Raw genomic sequence first — 23,337 nt, forward strand, 5'->3', positions numbered from 1 at the left:
CACGGACATTACAGGTACAAGCGGGGGGGGGGGGACAGCAACAAGTCAAAGAAATCATTTCATTCATTGAAGTTGGTCAGATTTAGCAGTGAGGAGACACCAGTTGAGAGAGAGAGAGAGAGAGCTTGTGAATTATTTCCTTGCCTCGTCTACTTGCTAAAACTGACGGAATATCTTCTGCTGATTCCTCCTCCACCCCTTTCCACTCACTTGGTTTACGCGAGATGTTTGCGAACTGGCTGGCAGTGAGCGGTAACATGTCGAAAATGTCCACGGAGCTAAGTTCCGAGCAGACGGAAGACCAGAAGCAGGTTGAAGGCGCGGGGGCGACACCGAGCCCGGGCGGCTGGTGCTGCCGGACCCTGTCAAACGCGCTGTGGTTCGTGCTGTCCGTGGGCTCGGTGGCGTTTTGCATCTGCCTCAGTGTTAAAACTTCTCAACTGGAAGAGAGGATATTCGTCCTGGAGAAGGTAAAGGGAGACACCCTGCCTCACCCGGGACCGAGTGCATCGGCAGATCGGATGCGGCTATTCGTGCAAGAGAAAGTGGATCAACTTCTCAGCCAGGTATGGGATAACTTGTTGTCTTCACATCGCTCGATACCAGTATCTAACCTCATCAGTGTGATAAGTATTTTTGTTGTTGGTGTTATCAGTCGAGTCATATAGCGGTCATAAAATAATTTTGGGAAGGTTCCGATTTCAATCAGCAAAATGTAATGTCAGCGATAGAAACAGAGCAAATTGTGACTGCAATTCAGTCAGTCTAATGTCAAAAGTGGGAAAAGTGCCCGTCACTTGTACTTCACTTTCTCGCCCCGATATCTCTAAGACACGGCTGCAATGCCATTAAAGTCAGGGTGCGCTGTAATTGTCCTCACATATTATGGATCAATTCATTGCACTGAGACCGTTTTCCTGCAAAACCTAGCCTCTGGTGTATCACCGCAACGTGTTCTTGTGTACTTCAAAGGAAAAGCGGGATGATACATAATGGTGACGATTTCTTCCATTGATATATAAGTATTTGTATTGTTTTTCTACAGAGATCCTATGAAGACGCAGGGAAACGCAGAACTGCAAGAGAAGCATCTTACGAATGTAACTGCCCCGCAGGTAGGTGGATTCTGCTGTGGAACAATAATAACTCGCTACCTGTCGGGGCTCACAGAAATAAAATGCACTCGAAAGCACATCTTAAATATGAATCACTGCTGCCGATATTAGCGGACGAACGCTTAACGTGTACGCATGACTTTCCTCTGTTCACTATTTTAACCGAGACGTTAACCTGTTAGAAGTAAGTGAGTTAGCACTTTCGTTAATATAACAGAGGTTATATAAGGACGCGTTAAGCATTTGTCCGCCAATATCGTCAACAGTAATTTGTATCCTCTTAATTTTACTATTGAAAACTTGCAATGGATATTAATTACGGATGATTCTAGGACCCAATACCTCCCAACAGAGTGTGACGCTCAGAATTATCCCAAATGTAGTGTCTTATACTTCTGCAGCTGTCAATTTTCTCATTTAGGTCCTCACTTTGATGCCCTTGTCCCCAGTAAAACATTTGCTCTCTCCCAACCTGGACATTCATGTCCCCCAGTTTTGCTGCCTTAGGCCCAAGGGTCGCAGACTAGAGTGTACTTAGCGCACAGCTGATTTAGCCATTCATTGCCAGATCTGGCTGAACCACATCAAGCACTATTGGGCACTTATCTCCTATGCCAAGACTGCTCACTACTCCAGGATCATTCTGGAGAGCAAAGATAATCCTATTTCATTTCTCCACTACAAACTGTCTTCTTAAACCTCTCTCCCCTGACCCCTCCACCCTCACCTCCAACAAGCTCATGGACTTCTTTGTCACTAAGATTGAGACCATCCATTAGCTGCCTCCACTGCATCCCCTTCCTTCCCCTTGCTCACCAAGCCGAATCTCTCCCTGTGGTTCCCCCTGCCCTAGCCCTGAACCCAGAACATTCTCTAGTTTCTCTCCTATCTTCCTCATTGCCCCTCCGAGCTCATCTTGACCCACATCCTGCTCTCTAGACTCTATTCCCATTAATCTGCTGACCACCCAACTTCCCCTCTCGGTGCCCATGCTAGCTGACATTGTAAATTATTTCCCTCTGCTTGGGTACTGTCCCCTTCTGATCAAATCTGCCATTTCCACCCCCCCTTCTCAAAAACCTGACCTAACCCCACTGTCTTTGCAAATCACTGTCCCATCTTCACCCTCCCTTTCCTCTCTAATCTTCTTGAACGTGTTGCCAGCTCCAAGATCCCAACCGTTCTTTCCCGCAACTCCATATTTGATCCTCTCCAATCAGGTTTCTGCCCCTGCCACAGCACTTAAACGGCCCTAATCAAAGTCACAAATTACATCCTCTCTGACTGTGGTGCACTATCCGTGCTTGTCCTTCTAGACCTGTCTACAGCCTTTCATATGGTTGATCACACCAACCTCCTACCATGCCTCTCCTCCATTGTACAGTCGAGTGGGACTGCCCTCACCTGTTTCCACCCTTACCTACCCAGCCGTAGCCAGAGAATCTACTGCAATGGCTTCTCGTCCCATCCTCGCACCATTGCATCTCGAGTCCCCCAAGGATCTATCCTTATCCCACTCCTATTTCTCATCTACATGCTGCCCACACATTCTTACCCACAAGAACCGCTCACCCATCACCTCTGTGCTCGCTGACCTACATTTGCTCCCGATCCACCAATGCTTCAGATTTAAAATTTTCATCCACGTGTTCAAATCCCTCTATGACCTCGTCCCCTCTATCTCCGTGACCTCCTCCAGCCCAGAACCCTCTGAGAACTCTGTATTCCTCCAACTCTGGCCTCCTACGCACTCCCCACCCCCTTTGCCCCACCATTGGCCTTCAGCCGTCTAAGCCCTAGGGTCTGGAATTCCCTCCCTAAACCTTTCCGCCTCTCCACCTCTCTCTCCTTTTTGAAGACCCTCCTTAAAACCTATCTCTTTGACCCAATTTGTAGTCATGCCTTCTTTGGTTCAGTGTCAATATTTGTCTGATTACACTCCTGTGAAGCGGCATGCAAAGTTTTACTGCGTTTAAGGCGCTATATCAATGTAAGTTATTGTTATAATCTGTGTAAACTGGCAAACAAAAGCTTTAAAAGACCGCATTTAAAATCATCACTAACACTGGTATCCAAACAATGGCATCCGTGTATATATTTTAAGGGTAATCTTCTGTTTTTGCACTCATGACAAGGAGCCTCGCCCACTGGGAGTGCACATTAGAAATTCAGATGTGCACTTCACATGATTGTCTGACCATTAATTTAAATGCTTGGGATATCACATGCAGTGCCTATCTGAATCATTGACATACACTCCCAGTGGTTGAGGTTCCATACCAGGAGCACAAACTTGGAAAATTTCCCCTTTATTGAATTGAAGTACGTGTGTTGAAAAACTGCTTTAAAGATTTTTATGTCATTAGTTTTAGAAAATTCAGTAATGAATAACAGACGATAGCTATGATTGTTGTTAGGATAGTGGAAAAAAGGATCAAGCATCGAGTCAATTTTTATAAACCAAATCCCTTTGAATATATGCAGTGTGAATTTTTGTAATTTTTGTTGTTATATTTGTTTATATGGGAATTTTTAATGATTGTGTTGCTATGTTGTGGAAATTACCATCATTAGGTTTTCTTTTGTTCCATTGAAAATAGTGGAAGTACCATCGCATGTGTGAATATGGCCCTACCCTAGACAAGTTACAGTTTTCCTTCTTCTTCACTATGCCATTGCTTTATTGTGTTGCGTTATCAGGAAAAATAGGTTTTATGAAATGCACTAATAAAAGTGAAAAAAATAAAATAAATGGCACCTGCTCAGAATACATAAGATATAACTAGGTCATGATTTGTTGCAACAAGTGATTGTTATTCAGCAAATACATTCAGAAAGCATATTATGACCGCCTCCAGGAATTTTTGTGCAAAATTTCTGTACCAGGGTACCAAATTGTACTACACAGGGTAAGTGTAGAGATTCACAGGGTGTTGCACTGTGCCAAATCGCTAGCCCTAATCGTGGGGCTTGTTTCAGAAAACTTGTGGTTACATCAGAGCTTGCAAGATTTTTTCTGCTTCCAAGTCACACAACCAGTGTGTCTTTCATCTTCCCTTTTATCTCATTTACTTTCCCCAGTATAATATCTGTTGAACCAGTCCCTGGCATATCTTTTCTGCTGTGTTGTGTGTCCTTCTTGAAATCTGCATAATTTTTTGCAGATTTACCCATGAATTTCAGATTAAATGTTTTGACAAGACACTGAGGAAGAACTATCCTCATGGCACATTCATGGTGTAGCGATGTCACTTCTGTGCTGCAAATCAAATCATTTTTAGTGGAAAGCGAACAGCTACAATGCAATGGTGGAAGACTTTTTGGAAACGATCATTATTTACTACAGGCTTTCAATTTAAAGTGGGGAATTTAATTCATTTGAGATCAAGCTGAGTCCAGTCAAATGCAATATTTTATTATTTACACTCAACTCAGCCTCCTGCGTGTTCAGACACCAGGCATTGTCAATTTACCAGCCTGATTTGTGCAGTCCAGCCTTTTTTTTCAGTGATAAGTGAGCAGGAAATAAAATTAGAGTATGTACACCAGTCAGATTTGAATCGTGTTGTTTCTCAGCCAGCCCTGAGCCATCATCATATGGGAGAAGTTTTTACTCTGAATTTCGATTTAAGATAATAAACATCAGCAACTATATAACAATGGCCCAGAAATTGCTTCTAAAATAACGCTGAGCTCAACAGGGCTCACTGTTATTAGTGATGAAATTGAAGAGCAAGTTCTGGCGTCCGCACATGCGCAGTTAAATACGGAAAATCGGAATTTGCTCTTCCTGGTTCGCCGGCAATATGACAGACGCACATTAAAGGGACCTTGCCGACTGGAATCAATGGACCAACGTCAACTTGCTCTCCTGGCTAGCTGGAAACGAAATAATATTGCCACAAAAAAGGTATGCTCAAAAATACCAGCTCTAAACTAAGATTTAACAGCGTGGTAAATCTTATTTAACTGCCAAACAACCTCTCTGGCATTGAAAATTAAATTTTAAAAATGTGGAGTCTCATTAGTTGTGATTTTAAGAGTTGTTGGACATTTAAAAAAAAATGTAATTTAAATTGTTTTACTTTTTCTTTCTGCCACTTTTATCTCTATCTTTTAATTCGATATTTCTTACTCTCTTTATTTTGCTGTCTCTAACTGTTTTTACAAGGTTTTAAATGTTTTACCTTTCACTTCCTGGTTTTGACTCACTGACTCTTTGCGGCTTGTTAAACTGCTGCATCCTGATTGGTCGAGAGGAGAGAACGATCCTCTCACCGCTTGCATGGTCCTAACTCTGCTGAAGTTAACGCTGGACTCTTTTCAGCTTTGAATTAGAGGAACTTTACGCTGTAAAGACCGAGGTAAGTTTGTGATTGAGAATAAATCTATGGAGTGGTGAGTGCCGTTCGTTCGCCACTCGGAGCAATTTCTGAGCCAATATTAGGTGTTAATGTACAGGAAATGCAAGTTTGAGAAGCTGTTATAGGTCAATTCAGATGGTGGCAGTCACTGTCTACAGAGACATATTAAGATGAAATCGGGAATGGTGAGGCCAAGGGATAAAATATGGATTGTCAATTCTTTTAAGTTACTGGCAGTTGGGAGTCAGTAATTTACAGTATGCATGGAGTTTTATCTTCCTCCTTTCAATAATGATACAAACAGTATAACTGGGGCTCACCGCTGACATTGGTATTAGAGTGAAGCAAGCAGTGCATTGTAACCAGTACTTTAAACAATCTGCTTTTGGCCTGATTGCATGAAACCTTTACAGAAAGTCAGCTTTCTAATACAGACTGAAAAATTAACTGTTGGTATTGACATCAGTTTGTCACTAAAGACAGCTGCTCTTTCCATACGGATTAGAAATGGGCATTAAGGCAACTGTCATATTTTTAGATTTATAGCAGAATTGTAAAGGTAACCGGTTTTGTGGGACTGGATTGTGCAGGAAATTATTAATAAATCACTTTCCCTGAATAGCCTATAATTACTCACAGAGTTAATGCTGCTTCTGTCTTGCTAGCCGCCAGTTATGTGGAGCTCTTTGGGAAATGGTTTGGAAGCATCTTTAGAAATCGCCTACAGTAATGACTTGTCTGTTGCAGCCTGGTGACTGATGTGTTTCCCAACAATCAGTACTGCATGTGGTCTGAGAAGTAGATGCTCATTAGGGAAAAGTTGCCAATTAAAAGAGAATGTTATATATTGTCTGGAAACTTTGATGCATATGTTTGACTGATATGGATGAAATACATTGCACCAATTTTGCTGTGTTACAGATGCTGTTAGTCTAGGGTTTTATAGCTTTAAGCTGAAACAGATGAAACCCAATGTGCAGCATCAAAAATAGTGCAGTATTTGGTACTGTATAGAACAAAGTAAAAGTTTACGGTGTTCTCAATCTTGCATATAAGATCCCAACTTCCTCTAGATGATATGTTCTGATTTTTCAGATTTACTGTATCAATTTTCAAGTAGTACCTTTTAGTGAGAGCAAGATATAGAATTTAGAATTATGCTACAAAATGACTGGACTGTTATCTATTTATGGATTGAAGCAACACTGATTGCTGTGTTGACAGTAATGAAACCACTAGGATTAGACGAACTATGACTGGCTGAAAATAAAGAAGTTGTGACATAAGAATTCCTAGTCAATTTTGATTGTTTAATACAAAATCAGCAGTTAGTCAAAGTAACTCTAAGTTCCACTTGAATCTTCAGCAGCAAAACCTCATTCTCCATCTGTTCAATCTACGGCCTTGTCGTTTAACAAAAGCCTTTGATTCACTAATGCTTATTCAGTGATTAGGAACTTTCATTCAAGCAGAGTATTCATTCAGTCAGTTATTTGGGGCAATTATTGTGTTAGAGCTTTGCAAGTGCAGGATGAGGACATGGGGGTAGATTTATTACACCCAATGAACGGGTGTAAAGTGGGCGTAACCGATTGGAGAAACGGGCAGAGATCCGCTATGTTGGATTCCATCCAGTTGACGTCACATCCAATTTTAGGCCTAGATGACATCTTTTAGACATCCTCACAATTTTCCAGAATTTACGCCAATGTGGTGCTCAGTCATCTACCCGCCCATATAAAATGGGCATCCAAAGCTGCTGGAATCATGACGTTTAAGGAAGTTGATTTAAAGAGCTCTATAGTAATATTTGTGCAGAATGTTGAGGCTATTTCTGAACCTTTTTCATGACCTTTTTTTGTGTTTCTTTCCTATTTCCCCGTAAGTGGTCAGGAGGCTTTGTGCTAAGTGTTCTGGCACAGACATTTATTGGTGCATCCACAATATTGGGACAATAGCTTTATCTTTGGGAATCCCTCTTTGATTTTTGGAGGAAGAGGGGGAGGATCAATGGACCGCACCCACCTGCTGGTATCCTCACACCCGTATCGACAGGCTGATGTGCGCTTCCTTGGCACTGACTGGGTGGAACTGGCTCCACAAGATACGGGTCAGTGGAGGGTCAGATGTAAAGGTGCAAAGACACCTGAAACCAACGTGTACATTTGAACTAGCACTGTCAATGGCAAAAAATGGTCAACTGTGTCCTCATGTCCTCTTCCTGTGCCTCTTCCCAGGCATGATTCAGTGCTATCCTTTGCCATCCTGGAGTGGCAAACAGGGCTACTCTCCTCGCTGCCATCTTATTCAGTACCACCTCTATCACCTCTATTTCATCAGCCATAAAACAGGGCTTTCAAGTGTTCCATCACTTGGCCTCATTCATCCACATTTATTGTGCCAGCCATTGGCTTTGCCAGCCATTTCATTTTTATTCAGACAGCCTAAGACTAAACTATATTAATGGATACAGTAGCCTAGTAGTTATGGTACAGGTTATTCGTGGGTTAACATCAGAGAAAAAGCTGCTGAATTGTTGTAAAACCCCAACTGGCTCACTAATGTTCTTTATTAGAGCGTAACTGCAGCAGGTGGGAGTTTGTGGAGAGCACTGTGATCCCATGCAACCACATCTGCAGTAAGTGTCTGCAACTCGAGAAACTTCGGCTCAGAATTGTTGAGCTAGAGTCCAAGGTGCAGTAGTGGTTTAGATTTGGTCAGTGGTCAGGGACAGGAAGATGTGACTGCGAGTCAGGCAGGTAAGGGGACCCCCAGATGTAGTGATGGAGGAGCCTCAGCCTTTGCCCTTGTCCAACAAGAATGAGGTACTTACTACCTGTGTGGATGAGAGCAGAAACTGCAGGGAGGATGGGCAAATTGACCACAACACCGTGGTACAGGAGGCCATTCAAGTGGGGGAAGTGAAAAGGAATGTGGTAGTGTTAGGGGATAGTATAGTCAGGGGGATAAATACTGTTCTCTGCAGCTGCGATCGGGAGTCCCGAAGGCTGTGCTGCCTGCCTGGTGCCAGGATTAAGGACATCTCCTCGCAGCTGGAGAAGAACTTGAAGCAGGAGGGAGCAGATCCAGTTGTCGTGGTCCACGTAGTAACCAACGACATAGGTAGAATCAGGAATGAGGTTCTGCTGAATGAGTTTGAGGAGCTAGGGTCCAAATTGAAAAGCAGAATCTCAAAGGTAATAATCGCTGGATTACTACCTGAGCCATCCGCAAATTGGCATAGGGTCAAACAGATCAGAGAGTTAAATGCATAGTTGAAAGAGTGGTTTTGGAAGCAGGGGTTTCAATTCATGGGGCACTGGCACCAGTGCTGGGGAAAGAGGGAGCTGTTCCGTTAGGACGGGCTCCACTTAAACCTGGCGAATCGATTAACTAGGGCAGTAGATAGGGCATTAAACTAATGGGGGGAAGGTTCAGGTAAGGGTAAATTTATAAGACTAAAGAGAAAAGTCAAGGTGGTAGAGCAGAGTAGCAATTTGGGTAAAAACAAGTAGAGTTAGTCAGAAAGGGACAAGAGTTTAACAAAGGTAATAGGGTATTAGTGACTAAGGTCAGTTCAGGGAAAAATAGTAAAAAGTTAAAATGAAAGGCACTGTATCTGAGTGCACGAAGCATTCGTAATAAGATAGATGAATTAATGGCACAAATGGAGATAATTGGGTTTGATCTAGTAGCCATTACTGAGATGTGGTTGCAGGGTGACCAAGGTTGGGAGCTAAATATTCCAGGGTACTCGACTTTTAGAAAAGATAGGCAAAATGGAAAAGAAGGTGGGGTAGCCCCGATAATAAAGGTTGAGATTATGGCAGTAGTGAGAAAAGATCTTAGCTCCGAAAATCAGGATGTAGAATCAGTATGGGTGGAGCCAAGAAATAACAAGGGGCAGAAAACACTGGTGGGAGTAGTTTACAGGCCCTCCTAACAGTAGTTACAGTGTTGGACAGAGTATAAATCAGAAAATTAGAGGAGCATGTAACAAGGGTAATGCAATAATCGTGGGGAACTTTATTCTTCACATAGACTGGGCAAGCCAAATTGGCAAAAGTAATTTGGAGGATGAGTTCATGGAATGCATTCAAGACAGTTTTCTAGAACAATATGTCGCGGAACCACCTGGGAACAGGCTATTTTGGATCTAGTATTGTGTAATGAGACAGGGTTAATTAATAATCTCATAGTTAAGGATCCTCTGGGGCAGAGTGATCATAATATGATAGAATTTCATATTGAGTTTGAGAGTGATGTAGTTAAGTCCGAAACTGGGGTCTTAAATTTTAAACAAAGTCAATTATGTAGGTATGAGGGACGAGCTGGCTAAGGTAGATTGGGAAAAAATATATGATGGTAGATAAGTAATGGCAAAAAATTTAATGAAATAATTCATCATTCTCAAAGAATATAAATTCCCCTGAGGAATAAAAACTCCACAGGAAAAATGATCCAACCATGACTAGCTAGAGAACTTAAGGATAGCATTAGATTAAAAGAAGAGGTTTACAATGTTGCCAGAAAGAGTAGTAAGCTTGAGGATTGGGAGGGTTTTAGAAATCAGCAAAGGATAATCAAGAAATTCATAAAGAGGGAGAAAATTGAATATGAGAGTAAACTGGCAACAAATATAAAACCAGATTGTAAGAGCTTCTACAAATATATAAAAAGGAAGAGATTAGCAAAAGTAAATGCGGGTCCCTTAGAGGCAGAGATAGGAGAAATTATAATGGGGACTAGGGAAATGGCAGAGACGTTGAACAAATATTTTGTATCTGTCTTCACAGTAGAAGACACAAAAGCTACTGGAAATAGTGGGGAACCAAGGGTCTAATGAGAGTGAGGAACATAAAGCAATGAAGATTAGTAAGGAAAAAGTACCGCAAATATTAATAGGACTAAAAGCTGACAAATCCCCTGGATCTGATGGTCTACATCCTAGAGTTTTATAAGAGGTGGCTGCAGAGATAGTGGATGCATTGGTTTTGATCTTCCAGAATTCCCTAGATTTTAGAAGGGTCCCCATGGTTTGGAAGGTAGCAAATGTAACCCCGCTATTTAAGAAAGGAGGGAGAGAGAAAACGGGGAACTATAGGCCTGTTAGCCTGACTTCAGTAGTAGGGAAAATGCCAGAATCTAGTAACAGGGCACTTTAGAAAATCATAATATGATTAGACAGAGTCAACATGGTTTTATGAAAAGGAAACTGTGTTTGACAAATCTATTAGAGTTTTTTGAGGGTGTAAGTAGCAGGGTAGATAAGGGTGAACCAGTGGATGTGGTATATTTGGATTTTCAAAAGGCATTCGATAAGGTGCCACACAAGAGGTTGTTACAAAAGATTAGGGCTCATGGGATTGGGGGGATTATATATGCATGGATTGAGGATTGGTTAACGGACAGAAAACAAAGAGTAGGAATAAACAGGTCATTTTTGGGTTGGCAGGTTGTAATTAGTGGGGTGGCATAAGGATCAGTGCTTGGGCCTCAGCTGTTTATAATATATACCAATGACTTAGATGAAGGGACTGAGTGTAATGTAGCCAAGTTTGCTGACGATACAAAGCTAGGTGGGAAAGTAAGCTTTGAGGAGGATGCAAAGAGGCTGCAAAGGGATATAGACAGGTTAAGTGAGTGGGCAAGAAGGTGGCAAATGGAGTATAATGTGGGGAAATGTGGAATTACCCACTTTAGTAGGAAGAATAGAAAAGCAGAATATTATTTAAAAGGTGATAGACTAAGAAATGTTGGTAGTCAGTTGGGATTTGGGCATATGAATCACAGAAAGTTAACATGCAGGTACAGCAAGCAATTAGGAAGGCAAATGGTATGTTAGCCTTTATTGCAAGGGGGTTGGAGTATAAGAGTAAGGAAGTTGCTGCAATTATATAGGGCTCTGGTAAGACCACACCTGGAGTACTGTGTACAGTTTTGGTCTCCTTACCTAAGGAAAGATATACTTAGGGGGTGCAACAAAGGTTCACTAGATTGATTCCTGGGTTGTCCTATGAGGAGAGATTGAGTAGAATGGGCCTATACTCTCTGGAGTTTAGAAGAATGAGAGGTGATCTCATTGAAACGTATAAAATTCTTAGAGGATTTGACAGGGTAGATGCTATTTCCCCTGGCTGGAGAGTCTAGAACTAGAGGTCATAATCTCAAGATAAAGGGTCGGCCATTAAGGACCAAGATGAGGAAAAAATTTCTTCACTCAGAGGGTTGTGAATTTTTGGAATTCTCTCCCCCAGAGGGCTTTGGATACTCCGTCATTAAGTATATTCAAGACTGAGATCAATGCATATTTCGACACTTATGGACTCAAGGGATATGGGGATCGGGTGGGAAAGTGGAGTTGAGGTAGAAGATCAGCTATGATCTTATCGAATGGCAGAGCAGGTTCGAGGGGCCGTATGGCCTACTCCTGCCCCTATTTCTTATTTTCAAGGAAGGGCATCTGCTACCCGTATCTGGTCTAGCCTACATGTGACACTAATCCCACACTATGTGCTTGACTGCTAATGTCCTCAGCAATAAATGCTACCTAGCCAGTGTTACCCATACCCCAAGAACAAATTTCTAAAGAAGCAGTAGAGTCCCCAACCCTTATAGTGGGCGCGTTCGTGCGAAGGTGATTTGCCCGATATACGCGATGGGCGGTGTATGATTTGTTCGGGTGCGCCGGTAACCCGATCCTTTGGATGTTTTGTCTGGAAACTAATGATGTATGTTGTGTTCTGCCAGCGTTTCTTGTAGCGAGTGACTGAAGGTTTGCAGCTGTCCCGGGCTCACCCGTGTTCCAGAGGAGTCTGCTTACAAAGCCTGCAGCAGCCACGATCTCTATGGTCATTTCAGTCCGACTGAGAGAGCTGTTGATGAACCAGCGCCCGACATGCTTACGGCAGCTTTATTAATGCCGATAGGAATAGTTAAAATGTTCGCTGACAGGAGCAGGATTCATAAAGTAACGACAGAAGAAAGCATTAAGAGAACTGTCCTTCAGCCGAACTAATGCAGCTGGCAATATTTATTGGGACTTGGGTAAAGTCCAAAATGGGTCTATCGGACTAGAGCGGGGAGGCAATTCTGTGATAAGTTGATTAAACATTATCAATTTAAGTTAGCACCGTAATTAATACTTTTCCTTGGCATTGGTTCTGTTCGTTACATAATAGATAAGAAAACAATCTTAGTTTGATCAGATTGCTGTGATTGACAGGTGAGTAAGCACAGCTGTTTCTGCCGGAAATAAATGGAGCACTTAAGACTCTATAACCAGCAACTTTGAAATTGACGTTAATGTAAATGGCTAATGGTTATCGCTTTTTGGCTGATATAAACGACTGCTCGTTTTAAACGTGGTCGTTTTAAGTGGAGGGGACTGTATCTATAAAGGCCACCAGCACTTTTCTTATGTGACCACTCATTACATTTACCCATCATCCCTTGTAAGCAGCTCTTTACCCCTGGTCCCTTTGACCTTTTTAAACCTACATGTATTTGATTTAAATATTTAGAGGGTAGAGGTGATCCTGCATGCACTCTAACTTATAACTGCTCAGAGAGGGTTTCTGCAATCTATCAATGCAGCATTTAGTAGTTGTTTATTTAGGCAGTAGGTAGGTCAGGAAAAGATGACCATCCAGTATCAAACTTGAGCAAGTTGTGAGTGCCGCTATTGGCAGATCCTTGTCTGCTGAACCAAGATACTGTAGAAAGCATCTGATAATGTTAATAGCAACAAGTGCTGGAAAAGCGGCTGCATAAGTACTCAGCTGCTTGGGCTTTTCTGTTATTAGAGTTTGGTTAGTCTCTTTCACTGAATAAATGTACGTAATGTATGTATATTTGAATTTCTGCATCATTCATTTACGTACCACACCTCACAGGGAGAAAGATTGTAGTTGATGGGATGATTTTCCACACAGTAAAAGTTGAACTGGAGTGTAACATTTAGCTCGCTCCTTTTTAAAGATGATGGAATTATAGCCCTTGTTGTACCTCACCTGCCCATGAGAGTGAGGCAAATTGAATAACACTGCCTCAGTTACAACAGTCCAGTTATACTGGTTGCACGTAATAGTGCATTACAGCTTCTTTGAAACTCAGAGGGGTACATTATGACTTTGTGCGATAGTGTAAAATGGGTGAAAGCGAATCGGCAGCCTGTTTTACATCTCTCCTGTTTTTTGATTCCTTTGAAGTCAATGGAATATACATGGAGATGTAAAACGGGCTGTTGATTCGCTATCACCCGTTTTACACTATCGCACAAAGTCAAAATCAACCTCAGATACCCACCATGTCTACAGGGATGCACGTCTCCATATGTGCACTGATTTCTTCAATTTGTGAAGAGAGCTGAACCAATCAGTGTGTGCAGCCATGAGGGTCAGGTCAGACTCGGTGGGTAGGTAAAGGAAGCATTTACATTGGTACTAAACGAGTAGTGTCAATCTGGAGTTAGGGCCTGATCTGACTGGAGTCAAGAGAAATGAAACTCCCTGAAACATGAAGGGTGTATATCCTGTTCTCCTACCAGCCTTCTACCTAGTGCTGCTTCTTCACACATTGCAGACAGACAGTCTGCTGCACGATGAAGGCATCATTGCTGTTGCCTGGATAATGGTCACTGTTATGTGTAATTGTGTTTTTGTCGTCAGATACCACCTAAACATTAACTAAGGGAAAACCCTTTCTGTTCATGTAGGCTATAGCATTGAGATCATCTGCAATGTCCTACACTCAAGGGAACTGCTGCCAAAGTCTTGGAAAACTGGGCCTTATGTGCCAACTTGTTGTCAAACAGAGAAATAGCCTTGAGACATTGTAAGTTGATTGAATACTTGCACAGTGACAAATATGTGCCCATCCTGCAGCCCATCCTGGGTATCACTGAGTGACCACGTATTATGTCGCTAGGTTGTGTTCCAATGATTTTATGTGTGAAGTCCTTTGAAAATTGGGTGTGCCAAAGCTTTCAATTATAAGTTGCAGCTTGAATGTGATTCCATGCCGTGCTGGAGTATGGGTATACAGTACTTGAGCAGTAGTATTTTCCGAGGGCTTACCATGCAGTCTCAGTCATGGTCCAACAGATTGAGAGGAAAAGCTTTGTGGTATGCGTACTTTGCCCACCTACTTGTTATAGAGAAAGACTGGCTAGCCTTACCTTGGCAGACTTCCTGAGGCAATTAGACTTTTTCCTCATCTAGTTTCCTTTGGGTGTTGGACACAGCATTAACTGTGACTCAACAAATGGCTCCACAGAAAATAGCAACTATGACATGCCCTGGTGTGGTCACAATATAATATCAGTAAGTAAGTCAAGAACACTGCATCTTGGGGTACTGTCTATAACTCATGCATTGGAATGTATGATATCATTTTGTGGAGATGACTAACCAGACCTTTCCCCTTTCTTTGGATTCTTACAAGCCTCCTTTGTTTTGTTGTACTGTACTTTACTGTATTGTGTTGTGCTATATATTAAGCTATACTATGTATAGTATCATGGTATTACATCATCATATAGCACTGTAGACCATGAACAGTACTGCTCTGTTTCAGACATTTTAAAACATATTTTAAGGTGGCCATTGCAGGATAGTAGGATCCAATTATGAACAATTATTAATTAGCAGAGAAAATAACTTGAACTGGATTAGACCATAACAAATCTGCCTAGAATTTTATTATTATATTGAAAATAAACTAAAGCTCACTTTCTAATGCTATTAGCTTGATTTTAAAAGCGATAACGCTGCAAGCACTAATATCTCAGCATCACGACACACAGTTTAAATTCTCTGTTTGGGGCTGTTGTTAGTACATGCACTTGGCAAATCTAAACAATACTATTCATGATTAACGGCTCAAATATCATAGTGCTGTGCCGTTTGTATGATTCAGCTAATGTTCCAAAATTATATGGACTTGCACCGAAGTGTTTTTTTAAATGGGATTCAAAGCATGTCATAACAAAACCTGATAGGTCCCACTGATGTAAACATACACTTGGGAAAAAATGCAATATTTTAATCAGATTGTGGATAGTAATGATAATATTTTGTGCTACAATTAACAATCCTTTATTTTAATATTGAATGTAACTTGACCTTATCAGAGATGCTCTTAAAATGAACCTCTGCTTTTAATTATAAAGTTGTTTCTGATCTGGTGAAACCTGCTTTGTGCTTGAGATATACAGGAGCTGCAACTCCATACTGAGTAGGAGGGTAGCTGATCTATTTAATGCATGCCATATAGCTGTTAAACATGTTCCTGATCTCTGAACTATAAATTATTTATAGCTGAGGTTATGAAATTTTGCTTAACTTGCATGTATGGACTATAGTATAGCACAACTTTTTTTTACAGGAAAGTTAAATAATTAATAAGGACAATTAAGATTAATAGGCAAAACAGTTAAATAGGAAAAGTAATCAAAGCAACAAGAAAGGTACCACTTGGGAATACAATTTAATCTTTAATAGTCATGGCTGTTTAATATTTTATCATGTTATGTGCTGACTGTGTGAGGACAGAGTACTCAATGTAATAAAGCACATGGTTGATTTATTTATTCAGTGCAGAAAAGCTTACTATACTGATCTACTGGAAATAAATAGTAAATTTTTTGTTGGTACTGTGCTTGTAATGGGTGTGTCTGCTTGATTTGTATTTCCTATGTGACCATTCTGCTTGATGATATTTCTTCCTGTTTGTCCCAGACTGTACATAAAATGGGGAAGATTAAAAATATGTTGAGTCTCATGTGGATACTGAGCAGCAAGTTATAATTTAAAGATGTTATTATGTCTTGCCACTGAGCCAACTGTCGATTGTCTGCACTGCTGTAGTAAAGTTTAGGATAATTGCAATAATGAGATCTTTTATTAATATTAAAGGGGCACCATCTTCATGAGACCAGCACGTGACATTGAGATGAAATTAAATCATGGTTCTTCTCGCTCTCCAAGCAAAAAAAATGGTTAACCAAATGCTTTTCAATGAAAATTTTATCCCTTTTAAATTGGATAAATTAGTATAACAAAATTTTGAGTTTTTTCCCTTACATTTCTGAAGCCAAATTTTCTAAGGTATTCTATTTTCTCCCTTCTCAATGGTGATCCACACTCTCTTCTCAACTGAGAATGCAACTAAACAAGCACAAGCCCCAAAATTGGAAGACTCTGCTGCTGACACAAAGGGATAATTTTAACCCCCAAGAATGGGTGGGGTGGATGCCTCCACCTCACCCGTTAAAATAATAAAGTTTTGGTGCGGGACTGCATCGCGGTTCCAACACACCCACTTCTGGGTTTAACCCAGGCAGGTTTGTATGCATGTTCACAACAGACACCAGGAAGTCCTGCCCCCACTTAAAGCCGGCAGGCCAATACTTAAAGGGGCAATGTACCTCATTGAAATACTTGAGGTACTTAATATTCTGGGTATTTCAAGAGTAAATGAATTTAACAGTACCTCTTCGGCTTTCCCATCTGCGTCAGGTGAAAGCAGGCGGGAAGGGTCGGTTCCGTGAGATGAGTGCCTTTATTGCATTGCCTGTGGGGATTCAGGAGTGCTTCATTCAGCCAATAAGCTCACCTGGCTGACGTGACCTCCGTGATCGGCCCCCCCGCACCCCCCCCTCGATGGTTAAACCCCCCCACCCGAAGGTGGACCCCCCCCTCCGATGCTGCACCCTCCCTTCCCCCGGCCTCCAATGCTGGCTGACCCCCCCCCCCCCCCCAATGTCGTTGCTGGCTGACCCCCCCCCCCCCCGATCCCTGCCGGAGCTCCCCGATGTCATCCACATCCCCCCAACTCCTCCCAATTTTTTTCCAGTGCCAATGATCTCTCCCTCCTGCCTCCCTCTCTGATTTGCAGCTCCTTTCACTGTTGACAGGTAACCAGCCTGACAATCAGGCTGCCTGCCACTTGGGAAACCTGGAAGCTCAAATACTCACCTTCAATTAAGTTGCGATCGCAGATTGCGACGCACTCATTTCGCTTCCGGGTTCCCCACGCCAATATCTGTGGACATGCGGGGTTCCTGGCTCCAAGTGAAAATCATGCCCAAATGGTCAGGCTTATTATAATGCATTGTAACAGAGAAATACATAATGCAGTTTATTTCCTATCTTTACACCCTCAGCAATGCTGGGCACTAGGGATACCTGTGCAGCTCTGGTGTCTTGCACTGCTGGGGGTGGGAAGAGTCAAAATTCAAAGTCCATTTTTGATCAATTGCATTGCTGAAACCAGGGAATAAAATTCACAGGTCCTTGGCAGCCTTCCATGCTGGGACAGGTGCTTCAGTTATGCCAGAACAGTATGAGTGCCCACTCAAAATATTTAAATTAGTCTAACCCTGGGGTTGTGGATGGGGTCAGACATGTAGTCAGCAGATGGGCAGAAGTTCCGCTCCACCCCAGATCCACCTCCTCAAGGATTCTCCAGGAATTTCGTGGGCCATTATGTCTATACCCATTAGTAAGCTAGCACACACATGTACAGACCCTGATACTAGTACTTTGGATTGTCAGAAGAGACTTTTCTTCATCAACTTCACTTCACAAGAGAGGCCCTCATCGAGCTGTGCCATCTGCTCCACCCTGACGTACAAACAAGTTGCACCATAGAGATGGCTCTTCCCATAACATTAAGCTTTGAAATTACTGGATCCTTCCAAGTCACCACAGAGAACATCTGCCAGATTATCCAGTATGCAGTCCATAGGTGCATGTTCACCATCAGGGACGTCATATTCATCACTTTTCCTGTGGAAGGGAGGGCACAGATTGGGTGACAGGATTCCCAAGAATTAGATGTGGTAAATGGTATCCTTTGGTTAACAGGTTGCCTCACATCAACACCATGACCAAGATGAACTGAAAGAACCTCCAATGTTTAGATGATAACTGGCCATAAAAACATCATAATACAAGTCAATGCCTGTTATCCAGGAAAAAACCATGATGCAGATGAGATATTCAAATGTTAGAAATTGGCATAGCATCCAGCCAGTGTTCATCCCACCTTGGGAGAGTACAATCCAGTGCAGCATGCATGTACATTCTGATGGAAGTGCAGGTTCAGTGCACACCTTTCAATACCTAAGCCAATGTTCAACTCTTTGTGGAAAAATTGAGATAGATTTTCAAATTGCTGCAGGGGCCTAAAATTGGCATTGCTGATTAGCCGGCAGTTATAGAAATGGAAATGAAAATTGGGTGATTTCTATAATGGATGGCCAATCCGCAGTGCCAGTTTTATAACAAGTTGATAATCTACACCATTGTGACCTACAGATTTTAGTCAACTGTACAGAATAGGGGATAGCCTGTTTGGGTGCTTGGCATGGTACCACGCTGAGGGTGCTGCAATTCATAATTTTGATTTTTGCCAATTGTACTTTATCCCAATAATAATAAAGTATGCAAAGGTAGATCAACTTACTTTGGCACTCCTGATTCCATTACACTTTACCTTATTTGTGTCCAGTTCCAATGGATCTGTGAAACTCTTTGTTTTCACCATGACCTCCATTCATGCAGTTTGCACCTCTGCTTTCAGTGGAGGGTGGCTCTCTGCTACAAAGAGCATCATCCTCTTTTGCTGCACCTCCTATATTAGCATCTCCAAAGCTTTTTTTCCGGAAAAGGGGCACTTCTCCCCAAACTGCCACTTGGCTCCACTGAAGCTTTAACAAAAAGTTATTTGCAAATACAGAAAAATGATTCCTCCATTAAAAACTGCTACATCGCTAAAATTCTCCACCCCCTCCAAACCCATCATCCAACCATGCTACTCATCTAGCTTCCTCTGCCTGTATTCCATATATCAAGCGCAAACTACGATTAATGGGAGGGGCTAGTCTTGCAATTTTCAAAAATGCTAATCCTCCCTGCTACGAGCACAAATGTGCCCACGCCACAGGCAGGCACAGTCCCAACATTGTCAACCTCACAAATAGTGTCTCGAAGCTATAGCAGTAACTGTGGCTGGAGCGCCAAAACAAATGAAAACATTTATTCAAAAACTGTACATTTGACTCAAAAAGGAGACTTTTTCAATAGAAAACACAAAAGCGTTGAGTCAATCTAATGGAAGGTGACAGCTGTTGGAGGTGCATTGTAGAGTCAGGGACATTTATTCATATTCTCTGTAATGGCATAAAGGCTAAATAATTATGACGGAACATACAAAATATTGCATCAGAATGTATTCTCCAGGTAGCCTAGTCATTCTGTCAGATTGAGAAAGAGCAGTCCTAACTATCTAAAGAAAATTGGAGTCCTCTGATGATCTTAATAACTCAATCTTGAGAAGCTGAAATCCACTGATTCATCATTAATTGCTGAATGGAAAGTTTTGGCTATGTAAGCAGTGTCAAAGGCAAGTGCATGGTTTTTTAACACAACCTGTAATATTTATTTCCCTAGAAGCACTGCAAAAAGACCGAACAAAAGACAAGTCAACTTAAAAACTTAAAGCAAAAGGGTAATACTGTGGGGTATAATATAATTATACAGTATCCTGCAGTGGCATGAAGAACGTATAGGCAATGGTTTAATTGTGGTAACCATGCAGATATTTTGTTGTATCCTATGTAATGCATATGGAATAGGTTATATAATTATCTGACCAAACAGGTCATACCTTTGAAAATTCCAATGAAACAAGTGTGTACAATTAATAACAAGGAACAGCATTGGAAAATAAAGCAGTTTCTAGAAAATAAATCACTCTGGAAACTCAGTTGGTTTTTCATAATCCACTTGCTCCTGTCATGAACTTCCATGTTTTCCCAATCTGATATCCACAGATTCAAAAATGCTTGGGTTTGCTGCTGCTCAGTTTTTTTCTATTCGTTCATGGGATGTGGGCGTTGCTGGCGAGGCCAGCATTTATTGCCCATCCCTAATTGCCCTTGAGAAGGTGGTGGTGAGCCGCCTTCTTGAACCGCTGCAGTCCGTGTGGTGAAGGTTCTCCCACAGTGCTGTTAGGAAGGGAGTTCCAGGATTTCGACCCAGCGACGATGAAGGAATGGCGATATATTTCCAAGTCGGGATGGTGTGTGACTTGGAGAGGAACGTGCAGGTGGTGTTGTTCCCATGTGCCTGCTGCCCTTGTCCTTCTTGGTGGTAGAGGTTGTGGGTTTGGGAGGTGCTGTCGAAGAAGCCTTGGCGAGTTGCTGCAGTGCATCCTGTAGATGGTACACACTGCAGCCACTGTGCGCTGGTGGTGAAGGGAGTGAATGTTTAGGGTGGTGGATGGGGTGCCAATCAAGCGGGCTGCTTTGTCCTGGATGGTGTCGAGCTTCTTGAGTGTTGTTGGAGCTGCACTCATCCAGGCAAGTGGAGAGTATTCCATCACACTCCTGACTTGTGCCTTGTAGATGGTGGAAAGGCTTTGGGGAGTCAGGAGGTGAGTCACTCGCTGCTGAATACCCAGCCTCTGACCTGCTGTCGTAGCCACAGTATTTATATGGCTGGTCCAGTTAAGTTTCTGGTCAGTGGTGACCCCCAGGATGTTGATGGTGGGGGATTCGGCGGTGGTAATTCCGTTGAATGTCAAGGGGAGGTGGTTAGACTCTCTCTTGTTGGAGATTGTCATTGCCTGGCACTTACCTGGCACAAATGTTACTTGCCACTTATGAGCCCAAGCCTGGATGTTATCCAGGTCTTGCTGCATGCGGGCTTGGACTGCTTCATTATTTGAGGGGTTGCAAATGGAACTGAACACTGTGCAAACATCAGCGAACATCCACATTTCTGACCTTATGATGGAGGGAAGGTCATTGATGAAGCAGCTGAAGATGGTTGGGCCTAGGACACTGCCCTGAGGAACTCCTGCAGCAATGCCCTGGGGCTGAGATGATTGGCCTCCAACAACCACTACCATCTTCCTTTGTGCTAGGTATGACTCCAGCCACTGGAGAGTTTTCCCCCTGATTCCCATTTACTTCAATTTTACTCGGGCTCCTTGGTGCCACACTCGGTCAAATGCTGCCTTGATGTCAAGGGCAGTCACTCTCACCTCACCTCTGGAATTCAGCTCTTTTGTCCATGTTTGGACCAAGGCTGTAATGAGGTCTGGAGCCGAGTGGTCCTGGCGGAACCCAAACTGAGCATCGGTGAGCAGGTTATTGGTGAGTAAGTGCCGCTTGATAGCACTGTTGACGACATCTTCCATCACTTTGCTGATGATTGAGAGTAGACTGATGGGGCGATAATTGACCGGATTGGATTTGTCCTGCTTTTTGTGGACAGGACATACCTGGGCAATTTTCCACATTGTCGGGTAGATGCCAGTGTTGTAGCTGTACTGGAACAGCTTGGCTAAAGGTTCAGCTAGTTCTGGAGCACAGGTCTTCAGCACTACAGCTGGGATGTTGTTGGGGCCCATGGCCTTTGCTGTATCCAGTGCACTCAGCAGTTTCTTAATACCATGTGGAGTGAATCGAATTGGCTGGAGACTGGCTTCTGTGATGGTGGGGATATCGTGAGGAGGCCGAGATGGATCATCCACTCGGCACTTCTGGCTTAAGATGGTTGCAAACGCTTCAGATTTGTCTTTTGCACTCACTTGCTGGACTCCGCCATCATTGAGGATGGGGATGTTTGCAGAGCCTCCTCCTCCCGTTAGTTGTTTAATTGTCCACCACCATTCTGCCTGTCACTATTGGGATGGGTTCTTCTGGTAGCCACTTCAATCAGGATCCAATGTGGAGTGCCTTGTGATAACGGAGGTTATTACCTTCTCCAATAGTGGGTAAATCTGACTTCTCACTCTGCTACAGGTTGTATTTCCTACTGGATGATTAAGGAGATGCAGGGGCTCTGAAAGTCTCTGGCAATCCCAGTGGAAGAGAAGGATAGAGGTTATCTATTTTGGGAGCAGAGGGTTCTGGTAAAAAAAAGGAATACAAAACATAATTGAAATAATTGCTCTAATTTGTACCAAATCATACAGTTTAATAATAGGTGCAGTTCTGTTAGATAGTGTTTATAGTGTACATTTGTTGGCGTTGTATCAGAACTGTATTAACAGAAAGGGCAGGTTGTTAGTTACAGTACTTGAATTTAGAAGCAGCTAATACCTGTTTGGTTAGTCTCACTTTTGCATGAAAGAATGAGACAGAAGTAATGTTGGAATACTGAAGGCTAATTACAGAGAACAATGTGTCATATTTATTAAGTATTTGAATGATGAAATGTGACTTGAACTTATACTGATGGATTGCCTAGCTCACAGCTTGTGACTGCATAGTGGAATGTTAGCATCGACCAAGAACAGGCCTGCAGTCGTCTGCAATGAATTTGTTCGTCCAACACCAGCTGCAGCTATTGGCGGAGGGACACCACCTGCATTAACTGACCAGCCTAATCTCGCAACCTGAAACACTTAGAGCTGGGACTGTCCTATCTGCATAACTATATATAAATATCTTCATTAATTAAGCAGAAGGTCAGAGAAATGGTGAATGAATCCTGAAATCGGAGAGAAAGTGCACCTGATATATATTAAACATAGTACCCTCAACAGAGGTCAGATACATAAGGGATCAAGATAGGTACTTTCCATGCACACACATATGCACACATACTAAACCAACAAGGAAAACTGAGGCAGGCCACCATGGGAAATGATCTGAACAATTAGTACCAATGGATAAGAAAGCAAAAATAATTATCCAGAAACCAGCTGTCACTTAAGACAGTCCCAGAGTAGCCACAAATACCCAGCATGAGGGTTACAATTTTTTTGATGAGAAAGAAAATAGACCCTCCACACATGTCACCTTTTTTAAAAGGGCCAGGCCATTCAAAATCTAACTTTAT

The 23,337-nt window shown here is 42.4% G+C and overlaps 1 protein-coding gene across 1 annotated transcript in view; it reads left to right on the forward strand.

Moving 5' to 3' along the window:
* Window positions 1-224: 224 nt before the first annotated feature.
* Window positions 225-23,337, forward strand: part of LOC137306429 (collagen alpha-1(XXV) chain-like) — a 349,317-nt gene continuing 326,204 nt past the window's right edge. The window contains exons 1-2 of the mRNA XM_067976017.1: window positions 225-566; window positions 1,046-1,115. Of these exons, the coding sequence (XP_067832118.1) occupies window positions 225-566; window positions 1,046-1,115 (412 nt within the window). The remainder of the gene's footprint in view (window positions 567-1,045; window positions 1,116-23,337) is intronic.

The sequence above is a fragment of the Heptranchias perlo genome, chromosome 1 (assembly GCF_035084215.1).
Source record: "Heptranchias perlo isolate sHepPer1 chromosome 1, sHepPer1.hap1, whole genome shotgun sequence".
NCBI lineage: Eukaryota > Metazoa > Chordata > Chondrichthyes > Hexanchiformes > Hexanchidae > Heptranchias > Heptranchias perlo.